This window comes from Antechinus flavipes, chromosome 3 (genome assembly GCF_016432865.1).
Source record: "Antechinus flavipes isolate AdamAnt ecotype Samford, QLD, Australia chromosome 3, AdamAnt_v2, whole genome shotgun sequence".
In the NCBI taxonomy this organism is placed as follows: domain Eukaryota; kingdom Metazoa; phylum Chordata; class Mammalia; order Dasyuromorphia; family Dasyuridae; genus Antechinus; species Antechinus flavipes.
Genome location: NC_067400.1, coordinates 322,278,067 through 322,301,530, shown reverse-complemented (window position 1 = coordinate 322,301,530; position 23,464 = coordinate 322,278,067). Strand labels below are relative to the sequence as shown.

At 34.4% G+C, this 23,464-nt stretch overlaps 1 protein-coding gene across 7 annotated transcripts in view; it reads left to right on the top strand.

Annotated features, from left to right (window-relative positions):
* Window positions 1–23,464, top strand: part of LRCH3 (leucine rich repeats and calponin homology domain containing 3) — a 156,609-nt gene that overhangs the window by 45,720 nt on the left and 87,425 nt on the right. For all 7 annotated transcript variants that reach the window (XM_051985492.1, XM_051985489.1, XM_051985491.1 and 4 more), the window contains exons 2-3: window positions 7,503–7,647; window positions 21,882–22,008. In XM_051985492.1, coding sequence (XP_051841452.1) covers window positions 7,503–7,647; window positions 21,882–22,008 — 272 coding nt within the window. The remainder of the gene's footprint in view (window positions 1–7,502; window positions 7,648–21,881; window positions 22,009–23,464) is intronic.

Below are 23,464 nucleotides of genomic sequence, written 5' to 3'. Positions count from 1 at the left end.
AAAATATTGGAGCAATTCATACTCCAAGTGCCCAGTAAATAAGTATATTTTCATATTTTATTTTGCCAATTTGATGAGTGTCAAATGGAATCTGAATTGTTTAACTTAATTTCTCTAATCATTAGAGATCATGGACATTTTTTCATGTGGTGATAACTTTGGGTTGGTGGTTGTTCTTTTGGTTGTGTGGTGTTGTTGATGGGTTTTTTTTTTTTTTTTTGAGAACTTCCTGCTCTCTTCTTTTGTGTACTTAATCAGTTGAAGAATTTCAGATAAATTTGAGTCGTTTTTCTTAATACTTTTCTGAGAAATGTGAATTCAGATATTTATTTTCTTTAAATCACACAACTTGTTAAAAACTTATTATGGATATGAAAAGGTGCTCTAAGTCACTATTGATCAGAGAAATGCAAATTAAGACAACTTTGTGTTACCCACTACACACTTCTCAGATTGACTAATATGACAGGAAAAGATAATGATGAATGTTGGAGGGGATGTGGGAAAATTGGGACACTAATACATTGTTGGTGGAGTTGTGAATGGATCCAATCATTCTGGAGAGCAATTTGGAACTATGACCAAAAGGCTATCAAACTGTGCATACCCTTTGATGCAGTAGTGTCTCTACTGGGCTTATATCCTAAAGAGATCTTAAAGAAGAGAAAGGGACCCACAGGTGCAAAAATGTTTGTGGCAGCCCTTTTTGTAGTGGCTAGAAACTGGAAACTGAGTGGATGCCATCAATTGGAGAATGGCTGAATAAATTATGGTATATGAATGTTATGGAATATTATTGTTCTATAAGAAATGATTTCAGAGAGGCCTGGAGAGACTTACATGAACTGATCCTAAGTGAAATGAGCTGAACTAAGAAAATATTGTATAAAGTAACAAGATTATGTGATCATCAACTGGGATGGATATGGCTCTTTTCAACAGTGAGATGATTTAGATCAGTTCCAATGATCTTGTGATGAAGAAGGATTGTGAGAACTGTGTGGATCACAACATAGCATTTTCACTTCTTTTGTTGTTGTTTGCTTTAATTTTATTTTCTTTCTCATTTTTTTCATCTAATTTTTCTTGTGCAGCTAGATAATTGTATGTTATTATATATGCTTATATTGGATTTTACATATATTGGATTGCTTACCATCTAGGGGAGGGGGAAAAACTGGAACGCAAGGTTTTGCAAAGGTCAATGTTGAAGAATTATCCTTGCATGTGTTTTGAAAATAAAAAGCTTAAAAAAAACTTATTGTGGAATTGCGAAAAATAGAATCTTGTTATTCTAAAGCTTTTTAAAATACTTAATTGTTGACTGATTTGGTACTTAGGATTCAGCACTTTTATCTAGCTCTATCATTATCTATGTAACATGAATAGATAACTCAGTTTCCACATGTGTAAAATGAAGATGGTGGAATACATTATCTCTAATATCCCTTCCAGAATTTACATTTTCTTATCTTACATATAATTCTCAGTCATTCAGTGATGTCTCTTCATATTCCTTACTTGCAAATTATGTGAAGTATAGTATAAAATGATGAAAAGAAATAGAATAGGATCAGAGAAGATTAATGAGAATTCAGGGAGAATTTTTAGTTTCTTGATCTAGTCATATCAAAACCATTTATTAAGAGGAGCAAGATAGCACAGTGGATTGAGCACCGCCTCTCTGGCCTCAAGAGGAGATGAGTTCAAATGCAGCATCAGGCACTTGACAATAGCATTGTGACTCTGGAAAAGTCACTTAACATTGACTCACCACTATATTCCCCCTAATCCCCATAAAACCCCATTAACATACAAATGTAATAATGTGAATTTCTGTTTCCTCTAAAATTATAACTAGATTGGGAAACATCTGCTAATATCTGATAAAGAAATTCAAAATTTAGAGAATGACTCAAACTACACCATCTTGGGGAGTGAGGAGTAAATCAGGAGAGCTGTAGGGGGGAAAAAATTTATAATCCACATCTCCCTTCCTTGGCCTTTACCCATTCCCATCCCCCAACATACTTTCATACATATGGAAATCCTCCAGGCATAAATTGTAATGGTGTGAAATGAGACCTGCCCACTCTTTGGGTGTAAAGGAAAACATTCTAATGTATTATGCAGATCCTACTTTGACTGCTAGCATTAAACAATGAGTTATGACAAGAAAAAAAAGTCTGATTTCCTCCCTTTTGAAACTTTATTGCCATTCAGCTGGAAAAAAAAAAAAAAAAAAGGATTACTAGAAGAGTTCCTTCACAGAATTTGGACAAATTTTCTTTTTTAAACAACAAAATCATGGTGGTAATAGTAGCAATAGTAATAATAGTAAACATAATAGATAGTGTTCCTTTTCTTGAGAGTGTTTAGGAAGGAATATAGTTTAAAAGTTTTCTTCACATGTTTAATTTAATAGTTATGAGACAATGGGTCTGAGTTTAAATTCCATATATAATTCATGGAAATTTAAGTTATACTGAGGGTTAATCGTTTTAATTTCTGGTACTTTATAGAATGCATTTGAGAATTAATGATTTGAAAGTATATGTCTGAGAAATAATAGCAGAAATGAAGTCATGGTTTAGTGTTAATAAAATGAGTTGCTTAATTTGGATTTAATCTCTTATTTAGTCAGAAATGGAGAAAAAAGATAGACCCAGCAGTGGCCTTTTGAACTAAAAAAAAAAAAAAAAAAATTGAAATGGATTTTTTAAAAAACAAGATTACAGTATATTTAGTTCCAAGAACTTTATGTTAACACATTATCAGTTATTGCTCCTATTCTTTAGCTTTAGCTTGAAGGTGGGTTAATATCCTTTCATCTATTTTGTTTATATTATATCAGTGGCACAAAGGAAGATGCATATAAAACTGGAAGGAAGGTTGGTTAATTGTTGATAGAATGCTGTCATTCCTCATATTTCTTCCCCCTTTTTTCTTGCAGCAGCTTATTCCGTTTTGTCAATCAAAATAATAATCCTACTTTAGTATTTGATAAAATTTATAAGTAGTATAGATATCTGTCTTGTGGAAAAGGAACCTTACAAGATTTGAAGTAAGCAATTCGAAAGCCTTTGAAACAGGCCCTTAAGAATCTTCACAAATATTATCTATACCTTCTGATTAGGCCTGCTTTTTCTCAGGCTTCAGCATTTACTATTCGATAAAAGAATATCTGTTGTATTTTATTTTTATTGCAGCATTATTGCTTTAAATTTATTTTACATTGCAAAATTTAAGAAACACAATGTTTCAGTTATATACTTGAATTTATTGTTTCCATGAAAAAACATCACCTAGGTTTGAAATATCAAATCTGTGAAATCCAAGCTCTTTGTAAGTTGGGTAGACTTGTTATATTCAGTATCCAACTAGTACTTGGTGTATGTGACTACTTTGTGATCAATCTAGTTTAGGTATAAATTTAACTTACATGAGGCCAAATTTCATTTCTTTGCCTTTATTTCATTGAAAATTGAAATGATAATTTAATTATTATTATATTACTATTAATGTTCAACTTTATCAATTTCTGTGATCCAGAGTAATGGTATAATTTCCATATGTATGACCTCTGCCTCCTCATTTAGGAGAGAACACTATTATACTTATGTATAAAAAAGTAAGATTTTAAAAGAAATTCTGGTTAAAAAATGCTTTGTAAAAAATAAACACATAGTATAGCTCTTGATAAACCCAGAATCTGATTTGGAAATCATCTAAGAACCTGCTAGAGGATTTAACAAAGTGCAAAAACCTGCACAGGTGGAGAGCAGATAGCAAAAACTAAAAAAAACTTAAGGATGTTCCTAAAACTACTGACAATGTCTTTTGATGACAAGTTACTTATATACATACATATGGTGATTGTAATCTTTTTCTCATGGCATTGTATAAACCACAGAAAGTAGAAAGCATTTTCTCCTCAGGTAAGGAGAAAGCACAAGAAAAGAGCTGATTTTTTAAAAGTGTGACCTATAATATTGGCATTTTGAGAAAACAATTACAAATAATATTCCTTTTTGGGGGGCAGTTAGACCTTCCAAGAGAAAAAAAGGTTACTGGAAAATTTAGTCTTAAGTTTCTGAGAGTTATGATTAAAACAGGATATATTAAATATCCGAACCAAAATATCCTATTGGCAAATAGAAAAGGAAAAAAGGAGTAAAGGGATCAAGGGAGGGAAAAGGGGATAGGCAGGGCATGGGTAATGGCTTGAGAGAGAATTGAGGGTTCAAGAGATTAGAAGTCTTAGTGTAGACAAACATCAGAGTTTTGCAAGGGAAAGCAGACAGAGAAAAGAAAAGCCAATAAATTATTTGAATAAGAAAATTTCAGAACTTTTGAATGTGTAAGTGGTACATTTGTGATTGATGGCAAGATTAACGGTATGACTATCTTAGTGTGTGATTGAGGTGAAGTAAAAAAATTGTTTATATGAAATGAGAAAGTCAAGGAACTGATTAAGATTTTTGAAAGAGTTAGGATATATATTGATGTCCCCAAAAACATATTGCCTTATTAGCTGTATATACATGTAATTCATTCTGTATTTTCAGCTTTTTCACTTCTCCTGAAGTACATAGAATACTTTATGAGCCTCCAGAATCATGGTTGGTCTTTTTGTGCATCAGAGTTCTTTCAAAACTGCTCATCTTTATAGTGTTGATGTTAAAAAATAATTTATTCATCTAGATCTGCTCACTTGACTACATTAATTTATACAAGGCTTCCCAGATTTCTCTAAAATTATGTTTTTCTTCATTTCTTACAGTTCAAGAATATTCCATTACATTCATAAACCACAATTTGTTCAGGCATTCCTCAACCGATGAAATGTTAGTTTCCAGTTCTTGATCTCTACAAAAGTAGCTGCTCTAAATATTTTTTAATATATAAGATTTTTTTCATCTTCTTTCTTCTGTATTCAGTCACCCTTTCAGGGATTTATTAAATTGCTTTGTTGTGCTGTGCTTTAGCTTTCTTTCTGTTTTTCTTTTCCTTCTTTTGTGATTCTTATATTAGACTTTTTTGCATGTGTGAGTTCAGGGTTAACCACTTAAAATCATTTAAGTGAAAAAGAAGATTCTCCTAGAACAGAGGTATCACATTCATTAATCCTAATACTCTTGAGTCCAGCCCAAAATGAAGCCAAATAAAAATGTAATTGAGATATATTTAACAAAATAAATAAAAATATAGTAAAGCAAAACTAATGTTAATTTGTAGTTTTTTAAATCATTATGCTGCCTGCAGAGATCCAAGATCTGATGTGTTTGAGTTTGATTTTCACAACACTGCTCTAGAAGACCATAAAAATCTTACCTTACTTTAGGGTATAGTGGGAAACAATATCCTAACTCCATTCCCTACCCTTACCTCCATGCAAGTTTTGTTGCTGTTCAGATGTTTTGTGTCTGATTCTTTGTGACCCCATTTGGGATTTTCTTGGCAAAAATACTGGAGTGGTGTGCCTTTTCCTTCTTCAGCTCATTTTGCTGTTCTATTTCATGCAAATTAGATTAGTTTTTCTTTTGGTTGTCTCAAAGGACTAAAAGTTGTGGCTTTTGACATCATTTCCTAGTTGCCTTAGTATGTAAAACAACCATGAAGAATTCATGCCTGATTTGAAGACCTGGCTGGCTGAACACAATGAGTATCTTAAGAGATAGGAGAGCTTCACTTAGTTAAATCAAATGAGAGCATCCTCATATTAAATATCTTCCCATGCTATAGCTAAGGAAAGCTCCTTTTGCTAATAAAACTATTGAATATCATTTCATCCCAGTATTGAACCTAGAGTACTGGCCTAAGTCAGTCCTAACTTGGTATAAAACGAATTATAACAGAAATATGAAAACTGTAAAATTTAATATGTGATTCTCATTTTTCTTCTTGTATATATCAATAATTGTGTTTTTTTATTTGTGTGAAGTGAGTCCATTTAAAAAAACACAAATTAAATAGATATGAATTCCAAAGTAATCACTGTTCTTCAAAGTTCCTTAAGTCTGTCAAAATATCTGAAAAAATTGTGTGTGTGTGTGTGTGTGTGTGTGTGTGTGTAGATTAGTATGCATTTATATCTACTATTTTCTTAATGGTTTAGAGACTTTAGAGAAGCACATTTTTCATGTGGGCTAGGGAAAATCATTTTCCAAGAGTTTCCTAAAATTGAATGAAAACTTTGGTAGTGACTGATCTCAAAATGAAATTACAACTTCTTGGTAGAGAGATGGTAAATTATAGTTGCAGGATGACAATAGCTAATAGCTAACATTTATATAGTGAAATTTGAAAAGCTTTTATATCACTTAATCTCATTTGTTACTCACTACTCTTGGAGATAATGCTGTTATATTTTAAAGATGGAGAAGTTGAAGCTGAAGTTAATTGATTTACTTAGGATGATATAGTTAAGTGAGTATCTGAGAGAGGATTTGAATTCCCCTTTCCCTGACTCCAAAATCCATCATTTTGTATCTGCTGCATCACCTAGCCTCTGAGGTTTATATTTTCTAACATATGATGGCTAAATTGTTTGTTTCCCATTATGTAATGTTCTCTCTAAAATGTAATGTTCTTTGTTGAGGTTTTCTTGGGGTCTCTGGGAGCAGTCTTCATTTCAGTTCAGTAATCACCACAAGTACAGCCAGGTGTTAAAGTCCAAATCCTTTATTATCTCTTTCCAAGTCCTACTCCTTCACTTGGGGCTCGGATAGTTTTCTAGGGGCCTTCCAGAGGCTTGGTTTCAGTGGGGAAGCAAAGGAGGAGAGAGCCTGCCACCAAGGTGGTGTGAGATGGGATGAATCTGTCTGAGTTCAAGGGCTTGGGCTTGGGGTTGGGCTCCAGCCTTTAGCCTTTTAGTCTTTTAGCCTTCAGCCTTCAGCCTCCAGCCTCCAGCCTCCAGCCTCTAGCCTCTAGCCTTCAGCCTCTAGCCTCTAGCCTTCTATATGCTTGTCTCTGAATCTTTGAATCTCCCTGGCTGAGGTTTCTAGCTTATATGCTCCACACTGAGTACAAACCAATCATTATATCACTAGGAAATCATTATTTGTTGTAAGATTAAATCAATGCTAAACTAGATTTAACCATTGTCTCTTCAATTCCACTTAGTACCTTGTTTCAAGTTCTGGCCCATATCTCCTTGTAGCATTAAATCAATCATACTGAACCACGCTAAATTAGGTATCTATTGTCTCTATCAATTCCACTGACTTAGTACCTGGTAAGAATCCTTTGTTTCAAGTTTAGAGTTCTGGCTCATAACACCATGCAACATGTGGAATTTCATATGTTAAAGTAATTAAAATTATTTTTATATAAAACTCATAAGTTTTTGCAGATACTATCAATTAATTGTTTAAGTGCCTTTATTGTTTAAAATACTGTACATGATTTTTTTAAAAGCCCTAATTTTATAATTAATGTTTTAGCAAAATGAGAGTTTAAGAGATTGATTATAAATATTGAGAAATGTATTTTCCTTTCAGATCTTTCAAGAAATCGCCTGTCAGAAATTCCTGCAGAAACATGCTACTTTGTTTCTCTTGAGAGTCTCAACTTGTATCAAAACTGTATTCGGTATATCCCAGAGGCAATTCTGAATCTACAAGCATTAACATTTTTAAATATCAGGTAAAATTTTTATAAATTGCATTCATTTAATACCTCTTATAGATTTTCATTATCTTATAAATCTTGTCTTTACTTAAAACTACATACAGTACATTGCATTTTGGGTTTATATCACTTGTGTATACATCATCTTGTCTGTTCCAATAGTATTTCCTCATCATTTGTTTTTTTTCTTTTTGTCCAGGAAGTATTTAAATCATAGATTTCAATACTTTTCTCTCCTCAAAATTGACATCAAATGATCTAATTCTCTTAAATGATCACCATAGCCTTAGGTCTTAAATTAATTTTTTAATAAATTTCATCAACCAGAAAGAGGTTTGAGATTGTAATTCTCCTATCTGTCTGTGTATTTTGTTTCTTATTTACCTTTCTATATAAAAATTAGTGTAAACAAGAAATTCTGCTAGGTAATAAGTTATACAAAGTGGAATCTGTTTTTATGATTGATTGGCATATAAAAGATAATTAAAATTAACCAATTTTCAACTTCTGGGCTTAGAAATTTTAACTCAGGTTAGAATTACAGATATTTAATATGGATCTTTTTTTTTCTTTTAAAAAATAAGAGAGTCAGCTTGGCACAATGGCTAAAGGAATCATTCTCAAAACCAAGAAAATTTGGGTTCATGTCTTGCCGCTAATACATACTAACTGTGTGATCTTAGATAAATCAAACTCTCAAGGTTCTAGACAAATCTCTAAGATTACATGTTGAAGAAAAAATGCTAACCTGGATTGACTAAAGAAATCTTACTGGATGTTCCCTATATCAGTAATATAATAGGTTGAGACCCTATTCTTGTTTACAGCACTAAGCATCACTGAGGGCCAATTAAACTTGCTTGGCAAACTGTTTGTTTATATAAAGGGATTTCTTTATGGAAAATAGCATACTGCTTTTTTAAAAAAAAACAACTTTATATTATTTTGTAAAGAACCTTACAAATTTCTTTATATTTCTAATATTTTCTGTCTTAATTAAGATTATATTATATCTTTGCCAGCATAATGTGGTATGCGGAGAGCTCGACACAGACTTAGGAAGCCTAAAGTAGCTCAAGTCCTACTTCTGACACATGCTGGGTGACCCTAGTAAAATCACCTAATCTACCAATGCCAAATTGCCTCTCACAGGGCAGGCAAGCCAACCTTTGCTAAATCAGTAAAGGCACACTAAGGGAAAAATTGAGAGGCAGCATATGCCAAGAGAATAAAACTCCTATCACTTACCTTAACTGCCATTTCCTTTCAGATCTTGACAGGGACAACCAGATCCCCAAGCCTAACAGTTTTGGGAATAGTGGTGTCTCCCAAACCATCAGATCCTCTTCCAACCCAAACCGCATGGCCCTCTTAATGGGGAGGAGGCCCTTCTCCTTCTCTCTCTCTCTCTCTCTCTCTCTGTCTCTCTCTCTCTCTCTGTCTCTCTCTCTTTCTCTTTCTCTCTCTCTCTCTCTCTCTCTCTCTTTTTTTTAATAGGGCATTTATTTCTTTATTTATTTTTAAAAAATAACTTTTTATTGATAGAACCTATGCCAGGGTAATTTTTTACAGCATTATCCCTTGCACTCACTTCTGTTCCAATTTTTCCCTTCCTTCCCTCCACTCCCTCCCCTAGATGGCAAGCAGTCCTATACATGTTAAATAGGTTACAGTATATCCTAGATACAATATATGTGTGCAGAACTGAACAGTTCTCTTGTTGCACAGGGAGAATTGCATTCAGAAGGTATAAATAACCCGGGAAGAAAAACAAAAATGTAAACAGTTTATATTCATTTCCCAGTGTTCTTTCTTTGGGTGTAGCTGCTTCTGTCCATCATTTATCAATTGAAACTGAGTTAGATCTCTTTGTCAAAGAAATCCATTTCCATCAGAATACATCCTCATACAGTATTGTTGTTGAAGTATATAATGATCTCCTGGTTCTGCTCATTTCACTTAGCATCAGTTCATGTAAGTCTCGCCAGTCTTCTCTGTATTCCTCCTGCTGGTCATTTCTTACAGAACAATAATATTCCATAACATTCATATACCACAATTTACTCAACCATTCTCCAATTGATGGGCATCCATTCATTTTCCAGCTTCTAGCCACTCCAACCAGGGCTGCCACAAACATTTTGGCACATACAGGTCCCTTTCCCTTCTTTAGTATTTCTTTGGGGTATAAGCCCAGTAGTAACACTGCTGGATCAAAGGGTATGCACAGTCTGATAACTTTTTGAGCATAGTTCCAAATTGCTCTCCAGAATAGTTGGATTCGTCACAATTCCACCAACAATGTATTAGTGTCCCTCTTTTCCCACATCCCCTCCAACATTCCGCATTATTATTATCCTTGTCATTTTATCCAATCTGACAGGTGTGTAGTGGTATTTCAGAGTTGTCTTAATTTGCATTTCTCTGATTAATAAAGATTTGGAGCATATTTTCATATGGCTATAAATAGTTTTAATTTCTTCATCTGAGAATTGTCTTTTTATATCCTTTGACCATTTATCAATTGGAGAATGGCTTGAATTCTTATAAATTAGAATCAATTCTCTCTATATTTTGGAAATGAGAAGGCCCTTTTTTCTCATCACTATCTGCAGTAAATGCCTACAAGTGCCACCTGCAGGCAGTTGGACACAAGAGTCCTGGAAGTTGCAATATCCACCAGACCACTGCTGGTACTTCTAGTTTAACTCTACATCAACTGCTGGTGTTTGTTTCTATTGGGCTTATACCCCAAAGAGATACTAAAAAAGGGAAGGGGACCTGTATGTGCCAAAATGTTTGTAGCAGCCCTGTTTGTAGTGGCTAGAAACTGGAAAATGAATGGATGCCCATCAATTGGAGAATGGCTGGATAAATTGTGGTATATGAATGTTATGGAATATTATTGCTCTGTAAGGAATGACCAGCAGGATGAATACAGAGAGGCTTGGAGAGACCTACATGGACTGATGCTAAGTGAGATGAGCAGAACCAGGAGATCATTATACACTTCGACAACGATATTGTATGAAGATGTATTCTGATGGAAGTGGATTTCTCTGACAAAGAGACTTAACTGAATTTCATTGGAGAAATGATGGACAGAAACAGCTACACCCAAAGAAGGAATACTGGGAAATGAATGTGAACTATTTGCATTTTTGATTTTCTTCCCGAGTTATTTTTACCTTCTGAATCCAATTCTCCCTGTGCAGCGGGAGAACTGTTAGGTTCTGCAATTATGTATTGTATCTAGGATATACTGCAACATATTTAACATATATAGGACTGCTTGCCATCTTGGGGGGGGGAGGAGGGAGGGAGGGGAAAAAAACGAAACATAAGTGATTGCAAGGGATAATGTCGTGTAAAAATTATCCTGGCATGGATTCTGTCAATACAAAGTTATTACTAAATAAAATAAAATTAAAAAAAAAAAAACTCTACATCAACTGCTGCAAGAAAAGGGGCTATTATCCATTCCCACCAACTGCTTTTCACAGGGCCTGCAGGCCAGCTTAGCTAAAGCATCAAGACACCCTGAAAGAGAGATAAGAGGCAGAATGTGCCAGGCAAGTCAGACTGCAGCTAGCATCCTGACCACCATCTTCTCCTAGGCCTTGATAGAGACAGGCTAGGAGTCAGAGGGGCAGCTAGATGACAGAGAGGAGTAAGTGCTGAACCTGGAGTCAGGAAAAGCTGAATTCTGATCTGGCCTTAAGCCTACTATCTACAATCCTGGGAAATTTTGTCTGCTTCACTTTTCTCAACTATAAAATGGGAACTCATTTGTAAAATATAGTGCCAAGTTATTGTGAGCAGAGAATGAAATAATTTTTGTAAGTGTGGGAGGCGACTCCAGTGGAGATACAGGCTAGCAGCTGTTGTGCAGATTCATCTATAAAAACCCAGAAAAGGAAATTCTTTTTTTTTTAAAGCTTTTTATTTTCAAAATATATGAATAGATAATTTTCAACATTCACTCTTGCAAAACCTTGTATTCCAATTTTCCCCCTTTTCCCCCACCCCTTCCCTCATATGGCAAGAATCCAATATATATTATATATGTACAGTTCTTTTATACATTTCCACATTTGTCATGTTGTACATGAAAAATCAGATCAAAAAGGAAAAAAAAAAAGAAAATAAAAGCAAGTAAACAACAACAAAAAATGTGAAAATGTTATGTTGTGATCAATCTCCACAGTTCTCTCTCTGGGTACAGATAGCTCTCTCCATCACAAGGTCATTGGAACTAGCCTGAATCACCTTGTTGTTGCAAAGACCCACATCTATCAGAATTGATCATTGTGTAATCTTGTTGCTATGTACTATGTTCTTATTGGTTCTACTCACTTCACTTAGCATCAGTTCATATATGTGTCTTCAGGTCTTTCTGAAATCATCCTGCTGATTATTTCTTATAGAACAATAATAAGAATAGAAAATTCTTGTCAATTTTCTTGGTCATTACTGGAACTACTTCTACTAATAGATGACATGCCACTCTAAATCTAGATTCCAAATTGACTGTTCTTTTTTACAAACTTATAGGAAATGACTGAATATACTCAGCTAAACTTAATTACACTTTGGGTATAGTATCATAATTCATTTAGTGACTTTCATTCTTTCTAAATTAAGGACTTCCTTACCTTATTTAATGCCTCTCATTGATTATTTGATTCAATAGAGGTCTTCTCAAACCTGATAAATATATCAGGATAAAGATTATTTCAATAGAGGTCTTCTCAAACCTGATAAATATAATCAGGATAAAGATCATACTGTAAATGATATAGCAATGATTGATTGAGTCAATCAGTCCCTATCATTACAGATAATATGGTTAATAACTGGCCAAGATGAAAAAAAGAAATGTTACAAACAAGCAAGAATGGGCTACCACGTCATTTATAGGACCAGGTTCTGACATGGTTTTGAAAATTAAGGAAACCAGGAGTTAAAAGTTATGTCAGTGATTTTCTGTGAGGAATTTTCATTCTGAAGATTCAGTAGTTACCCAGAAAAAACTGAAGACTATTATATTTAAAACTACTGAAAATATTTCCTTTAACATTGCTTGTTTGGTGGCTAAGACATAGAGAAGTTGATCAGTGGAATAGGTTAGGTTCACAGAGCAAAATAGCCAGTGACTATAACAATCTAGTATTTGACAAACCCGAAGGCCCCATCTTTTGGGATAAGAATTCACTATTTGACAAAATACTGCTGGGAAAATTGGAAACTAGTATGGCAGAAAGTAGGCACACCTAACATTGTATACCAAGATACGGTTGAAATGGGTTCATGATCTAGACATAAAGAATGATACTATAAACAAAGTAGAAGAACATAGGATAGTTTACCTCTCAGATTTATGGAGGAGTGTTATGGGGCCAGAACTTGAAACAAGGTGCTAAGTAAGTGGAATCTAATTTAGCATTGATTTAATCCTACAATAAATAATGGTTTCCTAATGACATAATGATTGGTGTATACTCAGTGTGGGGCATATAAGCAAGAAGTTTTCAGGTCCAGAAGGACAATCCCACTAGAAACTTTTGAAGCCTCAGCCAAGATTCAGTTGAGGAGATTCAGAAGCCAGAGAAGGCAGTCGGGCAGAACTAAGAAAGACAGAGAAGTGATGGCAAGCTGTCCTATGGAGAACACTGAAACCAAGATCCAGAAGGCCTCCAGAAAATTAGCCAAGCCCCAAGTGAAGACTTTGAAGGAGACAGTAAAGGATTTGGATTTTAATCCCTGGCTGCATTTGTGATTACTGAACTGAAACGAAGGCTACTCCCCAGAAGCCCCCCAAGAAACCTGCTCCCAGAGAACATTACATTTTAGGGAAGAATATTATAGAGGAGGAAGGAATTTGAGACCAAAGAAGAATTAGAGATCATTATTGCTCATAAAATAGACAGTTTTGAGTGTATTAAATTAAAAAGTTTTTGTACAAATAAAACTATTGCAGACAAGATTAGAAGGGAAGCAATAAACTGGGAAAACATTTTTATATCCAAAGGGTCTGATAAAGACCTCATTTCTAAAATATATAATTGATTCAAATTTATAATAGTTCAAGCCGTTCTCCAATTGATAAATAGTCCAAGGATATGAACAGACAATTTTCAGATGAAGAAATTGAAACCATTTCTAGTCATATGAAAAGGTGCTCCAAATCACTATTGATCAGAGGAATGCAAATTAAGACAACTCTGAGATACCACTACATACCTGTTAGATTGGCTAAGATGACAGGAAAAAATAATGACAAATGTTGGAGGGATATGGGAAAACTGGGACACGGATACATTGTTGGTGGAACAATGAATCCAGCCACTCTGGAGAGCAATTTGGAACTATGCTCAAAAAGTTATCAAATTGTGCATACCCTTTGATCCAGCAGTGTTACTATTGGGCTTATATCCCAAAGAGATCCTAAAGGAGGGAAAGGGACCCATGTACAAAAATGTTTGTGGCTAGAAACTGGAAACTGAATGGATGATTTCAGAGAGGTTTGGAGAGACTTAGATGATGATCTTAAATGAAATGAGTAGAATCAGGAGATCATTATACATAGCAACAGCAAGACTATACAACAATTAATTCTGATGCACATGGCTCTCTTCAATATTGAGATGATTCAAACCCTTCCATTTGTGCAGTGACGAAGAGAGCCATCTACACTCAGAGAGAGAACTGTGGGAACAGAGTGTGGAACAAACATAGCATTTTCACTCTCTCTTTGCTTGCATTTTGTTTTCTTTCTCAGTTTTTTTTTTCTTCCTTCTTGATCTGACTTTTCTTGTGCAACAAGATAATTGTATAAATATGTATACATATATTGGATCTAACATGTATTTCAACATATTTAACATGTATTGGACTACCTGCCAGCTAGGGGAGTGGGTGGGAGGAAGGAGGGAGAAATTTGCATCAAAAGGTTATGCAAGGTTCAATGTTAGAAAAATTACCCCTGCATATGCTTTGTAAATAAAAAGCTTTAATAAAAAAAAAATTACTTGTTTGGTCAGTGATAGAAATTTTGTGATCCTAGCTAAAATGTTTATAAAAAGTAAACATGAAAGATAATCAATATACTATAAGTCTCTGATTTAGTTTTATCAGTGTTACTAATATGGTATATTTTGTCTGCTGTTTTTTTTAAAAGAAAATTTATAAAAAGTTGCCTCTGAAATGATCTTTAAAAAATTTATTAAAGATTTCTGAAATGAAAGGATTTCTGAGACTGACAGATATTTTTGATACAGAGGATATCACGAAATGGTGATTTTGAAGAATGTTCTGCTATTCAAACAAATGAGTCATTTGGGTTTTTCATTTATTTTTGCTCAGTGGAGTATTTGAAATGTAGAGTAAAATGCTAGAGATAATGGAAGAATTAAGTAGCATGAGTCTTTTCATGTTTAAAATCTATTCAGAATTCTAATTCTAATTCTACAGTTACAGTGTAGTAGAAATATTTCTTGTTTGGAAACCTTAGAACTTAGGTTTAAATCCTGATTCTAACATTTAATATTTTAATATGACCTTGAGGATGTCATATATAATCTTTTTGGGCCTTAGTGTCCTCATCTGTAAAATGAAGGTGGTGAATTAGATGATCTCTTCCTATGTTTAATTTTGTTTAATTGTTTAATTTTCCGGTCCTACTGGTGCTACTTTATTTCTTTATTTTCTCATCACTGATGTGTTAACTTGGAGCAAAGAACAGGGGAAGAGGGAAGAAAAAGGAAAAAAGAAGAGTGGAATGGGAGTAATTGTAGAGAAAGTGAGGGTAGTCTTTTTACCTCTAATTTTTGCCTTTTCTAGTCCATCTATCCAGCATACCAAGTACAAAATCATTTTTCATAAAACATTGCTTTCTGTGTCCTACTTACTTGCTCAAAAACCTTAATGGCTCCCCATTATTTATAAGATAAAATTCATATTCCTTTGCTCAATATTTAGTATCTTTCAGAACTAGATCCTATTTTACCTTTCCAGTCCTAATAATGGGATACCTATTATTTTCCTCCATGAATTTCATGGTACACACAAACTAAAGTACTTACTATGCTTATTTAATTTTTTAAAATTAAAGCTTTTTTTATTTTTCAAAACATATGCATGGATAATTTTTCGACATTAACTCTTGCAAAATCTTGTGTTCCAATTTTTCCCTCCTTCCCCCAATTCCTCCCCCTAAATAGCAAAAAGTCCAATATATGTTAAACATGGTAGAAATACATGGTAAATCCAATATATGCATATATATTTACACAATTATCTTGCTGCACAAGAAAAATCAAACCAAAAAAAATTGAGAAAGAAAATAAAATGCAAGCAAACAACAACAAAAAGAATGAAAATGCTATGTAGTGAACCATACTCAGTTCCCACAGTCCTTTCTCTGGGTGTAGATAGCTTTCTTCATCACAAGACCATTGGAACTGATTTGAATCATCTCAATGTTGAAGAGAGCTACATCTATCAGAATTGATCATCATATAGTCGTCTTATTGTTATGTACAATGATCTCTTGTACAATGCTCATTTCACTTAGCATCAGTTCATGTAAGTCTCTCTAGGTCTCTCTGAAATCAGCCTGCTGATCGTTTCTTATAGAGCAGTAATACTCCATAATATTTACCATAACTTATTCAGCCATTCTCCAGCTGATGTGGTACCACTCGGTTTCCAGTTTCTTGACACTACAAAAAGGGCTGCCACAAACATTTTTGCACATGTGTGTCCCTTTCCTTCCTTTTAAGATTTTTGGTATATAGGCCCAATAGATTTGGTATATAGGCCCAATAGAAACACTGCTGGATCAAAAGGTATGCAGTTTGATAACTCTTTGGGCATAGTTCCAAATTGCTCTCCAGAATAGTTGAATCCGTACTCAATTTCACCAGTAATGTATTGCTTTCCCATCTCTGTGCTTTTGCTCATTCCATTTTCCCCACCTTCTCTTCCAGATCGAATCTCTGCTTCAAAGCTTTGTTTACTAACTTAACATGGAATTTTCATTTACTCATTGTCCATACTGCTTTATAACTGGGATTCTTCTCTTTAAAAAAAAAAAAAAAACTTAAAAAAATTTTTTGAGTCAAGGGGATACATATTCATCTCTCATCACAGCCAAAAGTGCTGCAGCACCTCATGGGCCTGATTCTGGTGATACAGATAGAAGTTTTAATCTGCTCCAGTTTTCTAACTTAGTTTGATTTTTCTTCCCATAGGCATTTGGTGTTATGCCACAGTTCTCTTTAACTGTCCTGACTCAGTTTCCTTGTACAAGTTTCCCTTGTCTCAGTCTCCCTAATTACTCCCCTAAGCTGTAAATCTCCCTCTGGTCCATGAAGGCTGAGGACCAATTAGTCTAAGGTTATAAATTGTTAGCCCAAGCAAGATAAACAAGAGAGTAGACCTCCTGATTATCTTCTGTCCTCAAGAATTTATTATATCCCTCTAAAATATTCCAAGATATTTCACTGACATCTTTATCTCTGGGTATTTAGACATCCTGTCTCTGGGTTTTTTGGTTTATGGCCTTGATAGGGGCTTTCCCGCTCTTTCCCTCTTCTTTGTCTCCAAAGGTATTTAAGAAGTTGGGGTTCCTCCATTCATTTGCTGGAGAATGGCGTCTGGCGAGTGGATACTGGACGCTGGATTCTTTGAGATGGCAGTCTCTTCCAGCCCTGGGACCAACATGAATTCCTTGGTCTCAGTATATCTTTATCTCTGTCTGACTGGATAATTTGAGACAAGAGTCCTGTCCAGTCAATCTTACTCTCCCATTAATAAAATATTAAAAACTCTCTAATCTCTCTCCTGCCTCAGTTTCTCCGGCATTACACTGGTAGCTCTTATTTCCCGAAGGTTCACCATATTATTACCATTTTAGCATAGACATTTAGTCAGTTTTACCCTTATTGCAGCTCAAATCTAGAACTGAAGGAATATACCAAACTAAGTTCACAAATGTTTATTAATCAACTGTATGGGGGTAAAAATTAGAAAGGTAAAAGGCAATTCCTGCTCTCAAGAAACTGATAATCTTTTCTTGTGCAGCATTATAAATGTAGAAATATGTTTAGAAGAATTGCACATGTTTAACCTATATTTAGATTACTTGCTATCTAAGAGAAGGGCAAGGAAGAGAGAAAAAATTATAACAAGGTGTGAAGAAGCAGGAATGAATCTTGAAAAATATTTTTGCATGTATTTTGAAAATTAAAAAGCTATTAGTAAAAAATTTTTAAATTAGATATGCAAATTTAAAAAAAGAAAGAAATTGTTAATCTAATGATAAAGACACAATTGGGAATGACTTCATAGAGAAAGCACAGAGATAAAAGAAGCCTAGAAAAGGTTTCTTGCACAGGATGGGACTAAAGAAAGACTGAAACTAAGAAGTGTTAAGTGTAAAGTAGAGACAAGGAAAGAGAGAGAAAGTCTGGTTTGGGAGACAGTCAGTGAAAATGCCTGATCAGGCATAAGTGGAAGGAGAGGGCCACTGCCTCACAGAGTTTTCCTCAGCATCCAGGACAGTACATGTGTATCGGCACACACAACTAGATGTTCTCTTAAACAATCCTATATTGTTTCATTTATCACATTGTTAATTTTATCTCCTCATTTACATCCTCAGCTATTTCAGGTCAGATTGCCATAATTCTTTATCTTATATAGCACCCTATAACAATTTCTTTTACATGTAAGACAATGGATGAATGGTAGAAGCTAAAAAATAGTTGATTTGCTTTTGGAGACAGAACTAGCTAGACAGCTATTCCTGTTGTGTGAATAAAAGCACAGGAGATCAAATAGTAAGTTCTATCTATACAAGTAAGTTTTTTGCAGCCAACATGGAGTAGCCTCAAAGACAAATTTTAAAAATTAAATTGAGAGGCAGCTAGATGGCACAGTAGATAGAAAACCAGCCCCGAATTCAAGAGGACCTGAGTTCAAATCTGCTCTCAGACACTTAACACTTCCTGGCTACACATGTGACTCCAGGCCAGTCACTTAACCCCAACTGACTCAGCCAAAAAAAAAAAAAAAAAAAGATTAAATTGATATTTGATTCAATAAGCATCATCAAGATATCAAACTTGTGAATAAAACTGAGGTATTGGATATAAACAGACAAAAAGTGACAGATCCTATCTTTAAGGTATGGCAATTAAAAAGGTTCAAGACATAATTTCTGAGTAATTTAATCATTTTATATTTATTAATAAATCAGTGGTCATTTGAATATCTCTTAGACCAAAGACGATCATGGCTGTGGGCTTACAATTTTATACCTTTCGAAGAGTAATTAGTTGTTGCCCAGGGTGAGAATCAATACTGATTGGTTAACATTTAATAAGAGAGGAGCAGCTAGGTGGTGTAGTGGATAGAGCATCAGCCCTGAAGTCAGGAAGACCTGAATTCAAATGTGTCCTCAGACACTTAACACTTCCTGGCTGTGTGATCCTTGGTGAATCATTTAAGCCCAATTGCTTTGGCAAAAAAAAAAAAAAAAAAAAAAAATTAAATAAAATAAAAGAATGAATATTACAATCGGGATCTGATTGTCATTCTTGGTCAAAGAGACTGTCTCTATACCCAGACTATCCCTAGCCTTGGGCAATCTACCCAAACCACCCAAACTTGAGTACTCTACTAAGAAAGTTAATCCAATCTTATTATCAGCAGTGTCTTTCAGGAGACTGAACTCTTTAATATTATGACTTAATAATAACCAACAAATCATTGGTTATTAATAATAATTTCTCTCAGGAGGCTTATATTTTAGTGAAAGGAGAAAATATATAACATGTATATAGATAAGTAAATACAAGATATTTTGAAGTTGGAGAATGCAAGAACAACTGGGAGAATTAGGGTAGCTTTCCCCTAATAGATGACAGTTGAACGAAGCCCTAAGGGAAGTATGAATTTAAAGAGGAGAATGGTGAAGAGTTATATAATGGCATGGGAGGATGAGGTTTTGAAAAGTAGAGAAACCTGTGCAAAAGGGTGGACCTGGGAAATAGATAATGAATTCTGGGAACTGGTAAGATGCTAATTTAACTGAAATGGAACATGGAGTGCCTTATGAAGAGAGAGTGTGATTAAGGTAGTTCAGAACCAGGACTTTTAGCTGAGGGTATTTTAAACTGAGAAGTTTGTATTAAAAGCAATAGAAAGCTATTGCAGATTCTTGAACAAGGAATATTATCAGACTTTTGCTTTAAGATTATTTTAGCAGCTTTAAGATACTCTTACAATGATCCAGGCAGGAATTGAATGAATTCATTCAACAAGTATTTATTATAATGAGAGCCTGAACTAGATTGCTAACTATGTGAATAAAGAGAAATAGGTGAAAGATACATGGAGTTCAGATTGTATTTGGCAACTGACTGAATATGATGGGAGAGAGAAAGTAAAAAGATGAGTAGGACTCTAAAGTTGTGAATTTGGATTATTAGAGAATGTTTTTATTCTTGTAGAAATGAAGGATAGTAGCACTTTCAGCCAAGATGGCGGAGAGGAGGCACACTGCTGTGTAACCTCCGCGCTTTTCTCTCAGAAATGAAGGATAGTTGGCAGTTTCTCTCTCTCTCTCTCTCTCTCTCTCTCTCTCTCTCTCTCTCTCTCTCTCTCTAAACAATAATGAGTTTTGTGAAGTCTGAGATGCTTTTGGAACACTGAGAAGATATCCAGCAGATGATAGGCAATGAAGGGCTGAAACTCAAAAGCAGTAGATATGTAGATTTGTGAGTTAGCTGCATATAGAAAGTATTTGAAACCTTATAAATTGGTGAGATCACTCAGAGATTGCAGAGAGAGATAGAGATAGGAGGAGAGAGAAAGTCTAAAACAGAACATACAGGAACAGGTACCCACATTTGATGGACATAAAATGTCTTCTCTTTGAAGGAGTAGTGACGAACAAAATCAGGAAAGAACATTATCACCAGAACCTAAAAAAGAAAGAATACTAAAGTGGAAGCTAATAGTTAGTTAATAGTGTAAAAAGCTGAAGAGAAGTCATATATTATGAATATTGAAAAAAGGACATAAGAATGAACAGATAGGAGATCACTAGTATCCTGGTAATGAGCAATTTGCTTCCTAAGAAGCCAAATTGCAAAGATTTTAGAAGTTAATGGGGAGCTTTTTCTAGAAGCTTGGCTTTGAAAAGCAAGAGAGATTATACAGTAGCCTGAGAGGGTTATATAGGCATGAAGTTTTGTTTCATTCTTGTGCCCTCAAAGCATAGCACAATGCCTTATCATGTAATAAAAACATAATGATTTTTTAAAAATTTAATTGATCTGTGGTATATGAATGTTATGGAATATTATTGTTCTGTAAGAAATGATCAGTAGGATAAATACATAGAGGCTTGCAGATACTTACATGAACTGATACTGAGTAAAATGAGCACGACCAGGAGATCATTTTATACTTCAGCAACAATATTATATGATGATCAATTCTGATGGACGTGGCCCTTTTCAACAATGAGATGAACCAAATCAGTTCCAATAGAGCAGTAATGAATTGAACCAGCTATACCCAGTGAAAGAACTCTGGGAGATGAGTATGAACCATTACATAGAATTCCTCTATTTTTGTCCACCTGCATTTTTGATTTCCTTCATAGGTTAATTGTACACTATTTTAAAGTCCAATTCTTTTTGTGCAGCAAAATAACTGTATGGATATGTATACATATATTGTATTTAACATATACTTTACCATATTTAACATGTATTAGTCAACTTGCCATCTGGGGAAGTGGGTGGAAGGAAGGAGGGGAAAAATTGGAACAAAAGGTTTTGCAGTTGTCAATGCTGAGAAATTATCCATGCATATATCTTGTAAATAAAAAGCTATAAAAATAATAATAATAAAGAAAAAGAGGAAAAAATTAATCCTAAATTTGACAAATTCAAATTTAATTTTAAATTTGATTTAATTCAGAATCTGGTCATATTTGTAGGCAGTGGGCAGAAGCAGTAAAGTTGTTGAAGGTAAAAGTATGAAAAGAAATTAAAACTTGGCTAATTACTGATAATACATGTATCTTTACTGTAAAGCATTTACTTTTTAAATATTAGTTCCATGTAGAAGCTATGCATCTTATATTTAGTATATATTGTCAAATTGTGAATGTGAATTATTTTTCCTTTGGTGGTCTTCTCTTACTGCTTCCTTTTTTCTTTTCCATTTAGTCGGAATCAGCTTTCAACATTGCCAGTACATATGTGTAATCTCCCATTGAAAGTCTTAATTGCCAGTAACAATAAACTGGTCTCTCTTCCTGAAGAAATTGGACATCTCAGAAATTTGACAGAGCTTGTAAGTTAATACTTTATTTTGATTGTGAAATCTACATATGCTGTTCTTTATATATGAAAATTTATTCATCTGGAAAACACAAAACCTTTGAATTTTGTTTTCAGGATTTGTAATAGATTTTTATCTATTGAACCATTATCTTCTTAATTTTTTTTTCCTGTGACCAGTGATGGGTTTCTTTTTTAAAAATAGGCTAAATTGAGGTTCATCAAAAAGCTAATTGGCTCACTAGTAGGATCATAGAATTATAGATTTAAAACTGGAAGGAAAAGTTATCTTTTCCATTCTGCTCATTTTACCATGGAAGAAACTGAGTTCCCAAGGCCATACTAGATAATACATTAAAAAAAGAGCATTTAAAACTATTTTTGGGTCTTTTCTTCATTAGATCTATGTTCTAACTTAATGGTTTGGATTTTTGTGAGTTATAATTTAGTAGGGGTTTTCATTTTCAAACCCTGAATTTGCCACTAATATATCAGATTTTTTTCAAATATGATCTACTAATATCACTTTGCTCAGAGGCCCTTATTTTAGCCTATGGTACTCCGGGGAAGGTTATGAACTCCTCAGAATAATGTTTCTAAATGCATAAAACAAAACATATAGGAATACAAAGGAAAACAATTATGTTGAAATATAGATATCAAATCCTAATTTAGATGAGGGATTTTGGTTAACTGTTATGACTGAATGTGATGAGTTCTAGATTTGGGGATTTCTCCAGTCAGGAAACCAAATGATGAGGTCTAGATTTCGGGGTTCCCAGTCAGGGAACAGAAAGATGAGATTAGGGTTCCTGGTGGTCAGTCAGGGAGTTGAATGATGAGATTAGTGGCAGGTTTGGAGTTCAGGGAACCAAATGAAGGGGTTTGGCTCCCCTAAATCTCCTTAGGATTCAGCACTTGACAGGGAGTTGTGCCCTTCTGGTGGCACAGAGGTCCTTTATAAAGGAGTTTACGAACCCACAAAGCTGGACTGGTAAAAAGAAGTTTATTATCGGCATTGGGAAGTTAGCCTTTGCTATGCATGAATAGAAAGGCTGAATTCCTTAGTGGCAAGGTCTGACAGATATAAAATTTCTAGCAGAGAAATCCCAACAAAGAGGTATAAAGTCTTGTTAGGGAAATAGGTGAGAGAGTTAAGAGAAGGTAACAGTGAAAGAGGCAGGTAGAGGTTGCTGCTATGCCAGAGATGGCATATTAAGTCCTCTGTAAGGACTGAGCCCCAAGTTGGCTCTTTTTATAATAGAAGCCTTGGCTACAAGCTGGGGTTTGCTCTTGATGAGGGTGTGTTCAGCTTGAGGTGGAATTTGAATAGGATTGAAGGAGTGTCTCTATATTTGGTCTTTAATTCAATAGGAAGCTTAATCAGTAGTGAGTGTTATCAATGGGGGTGATAGATAAGGAATGAAGCTGTTTATCCCATTTCCCTTGGGCGGGGTCTTTTACAGAGG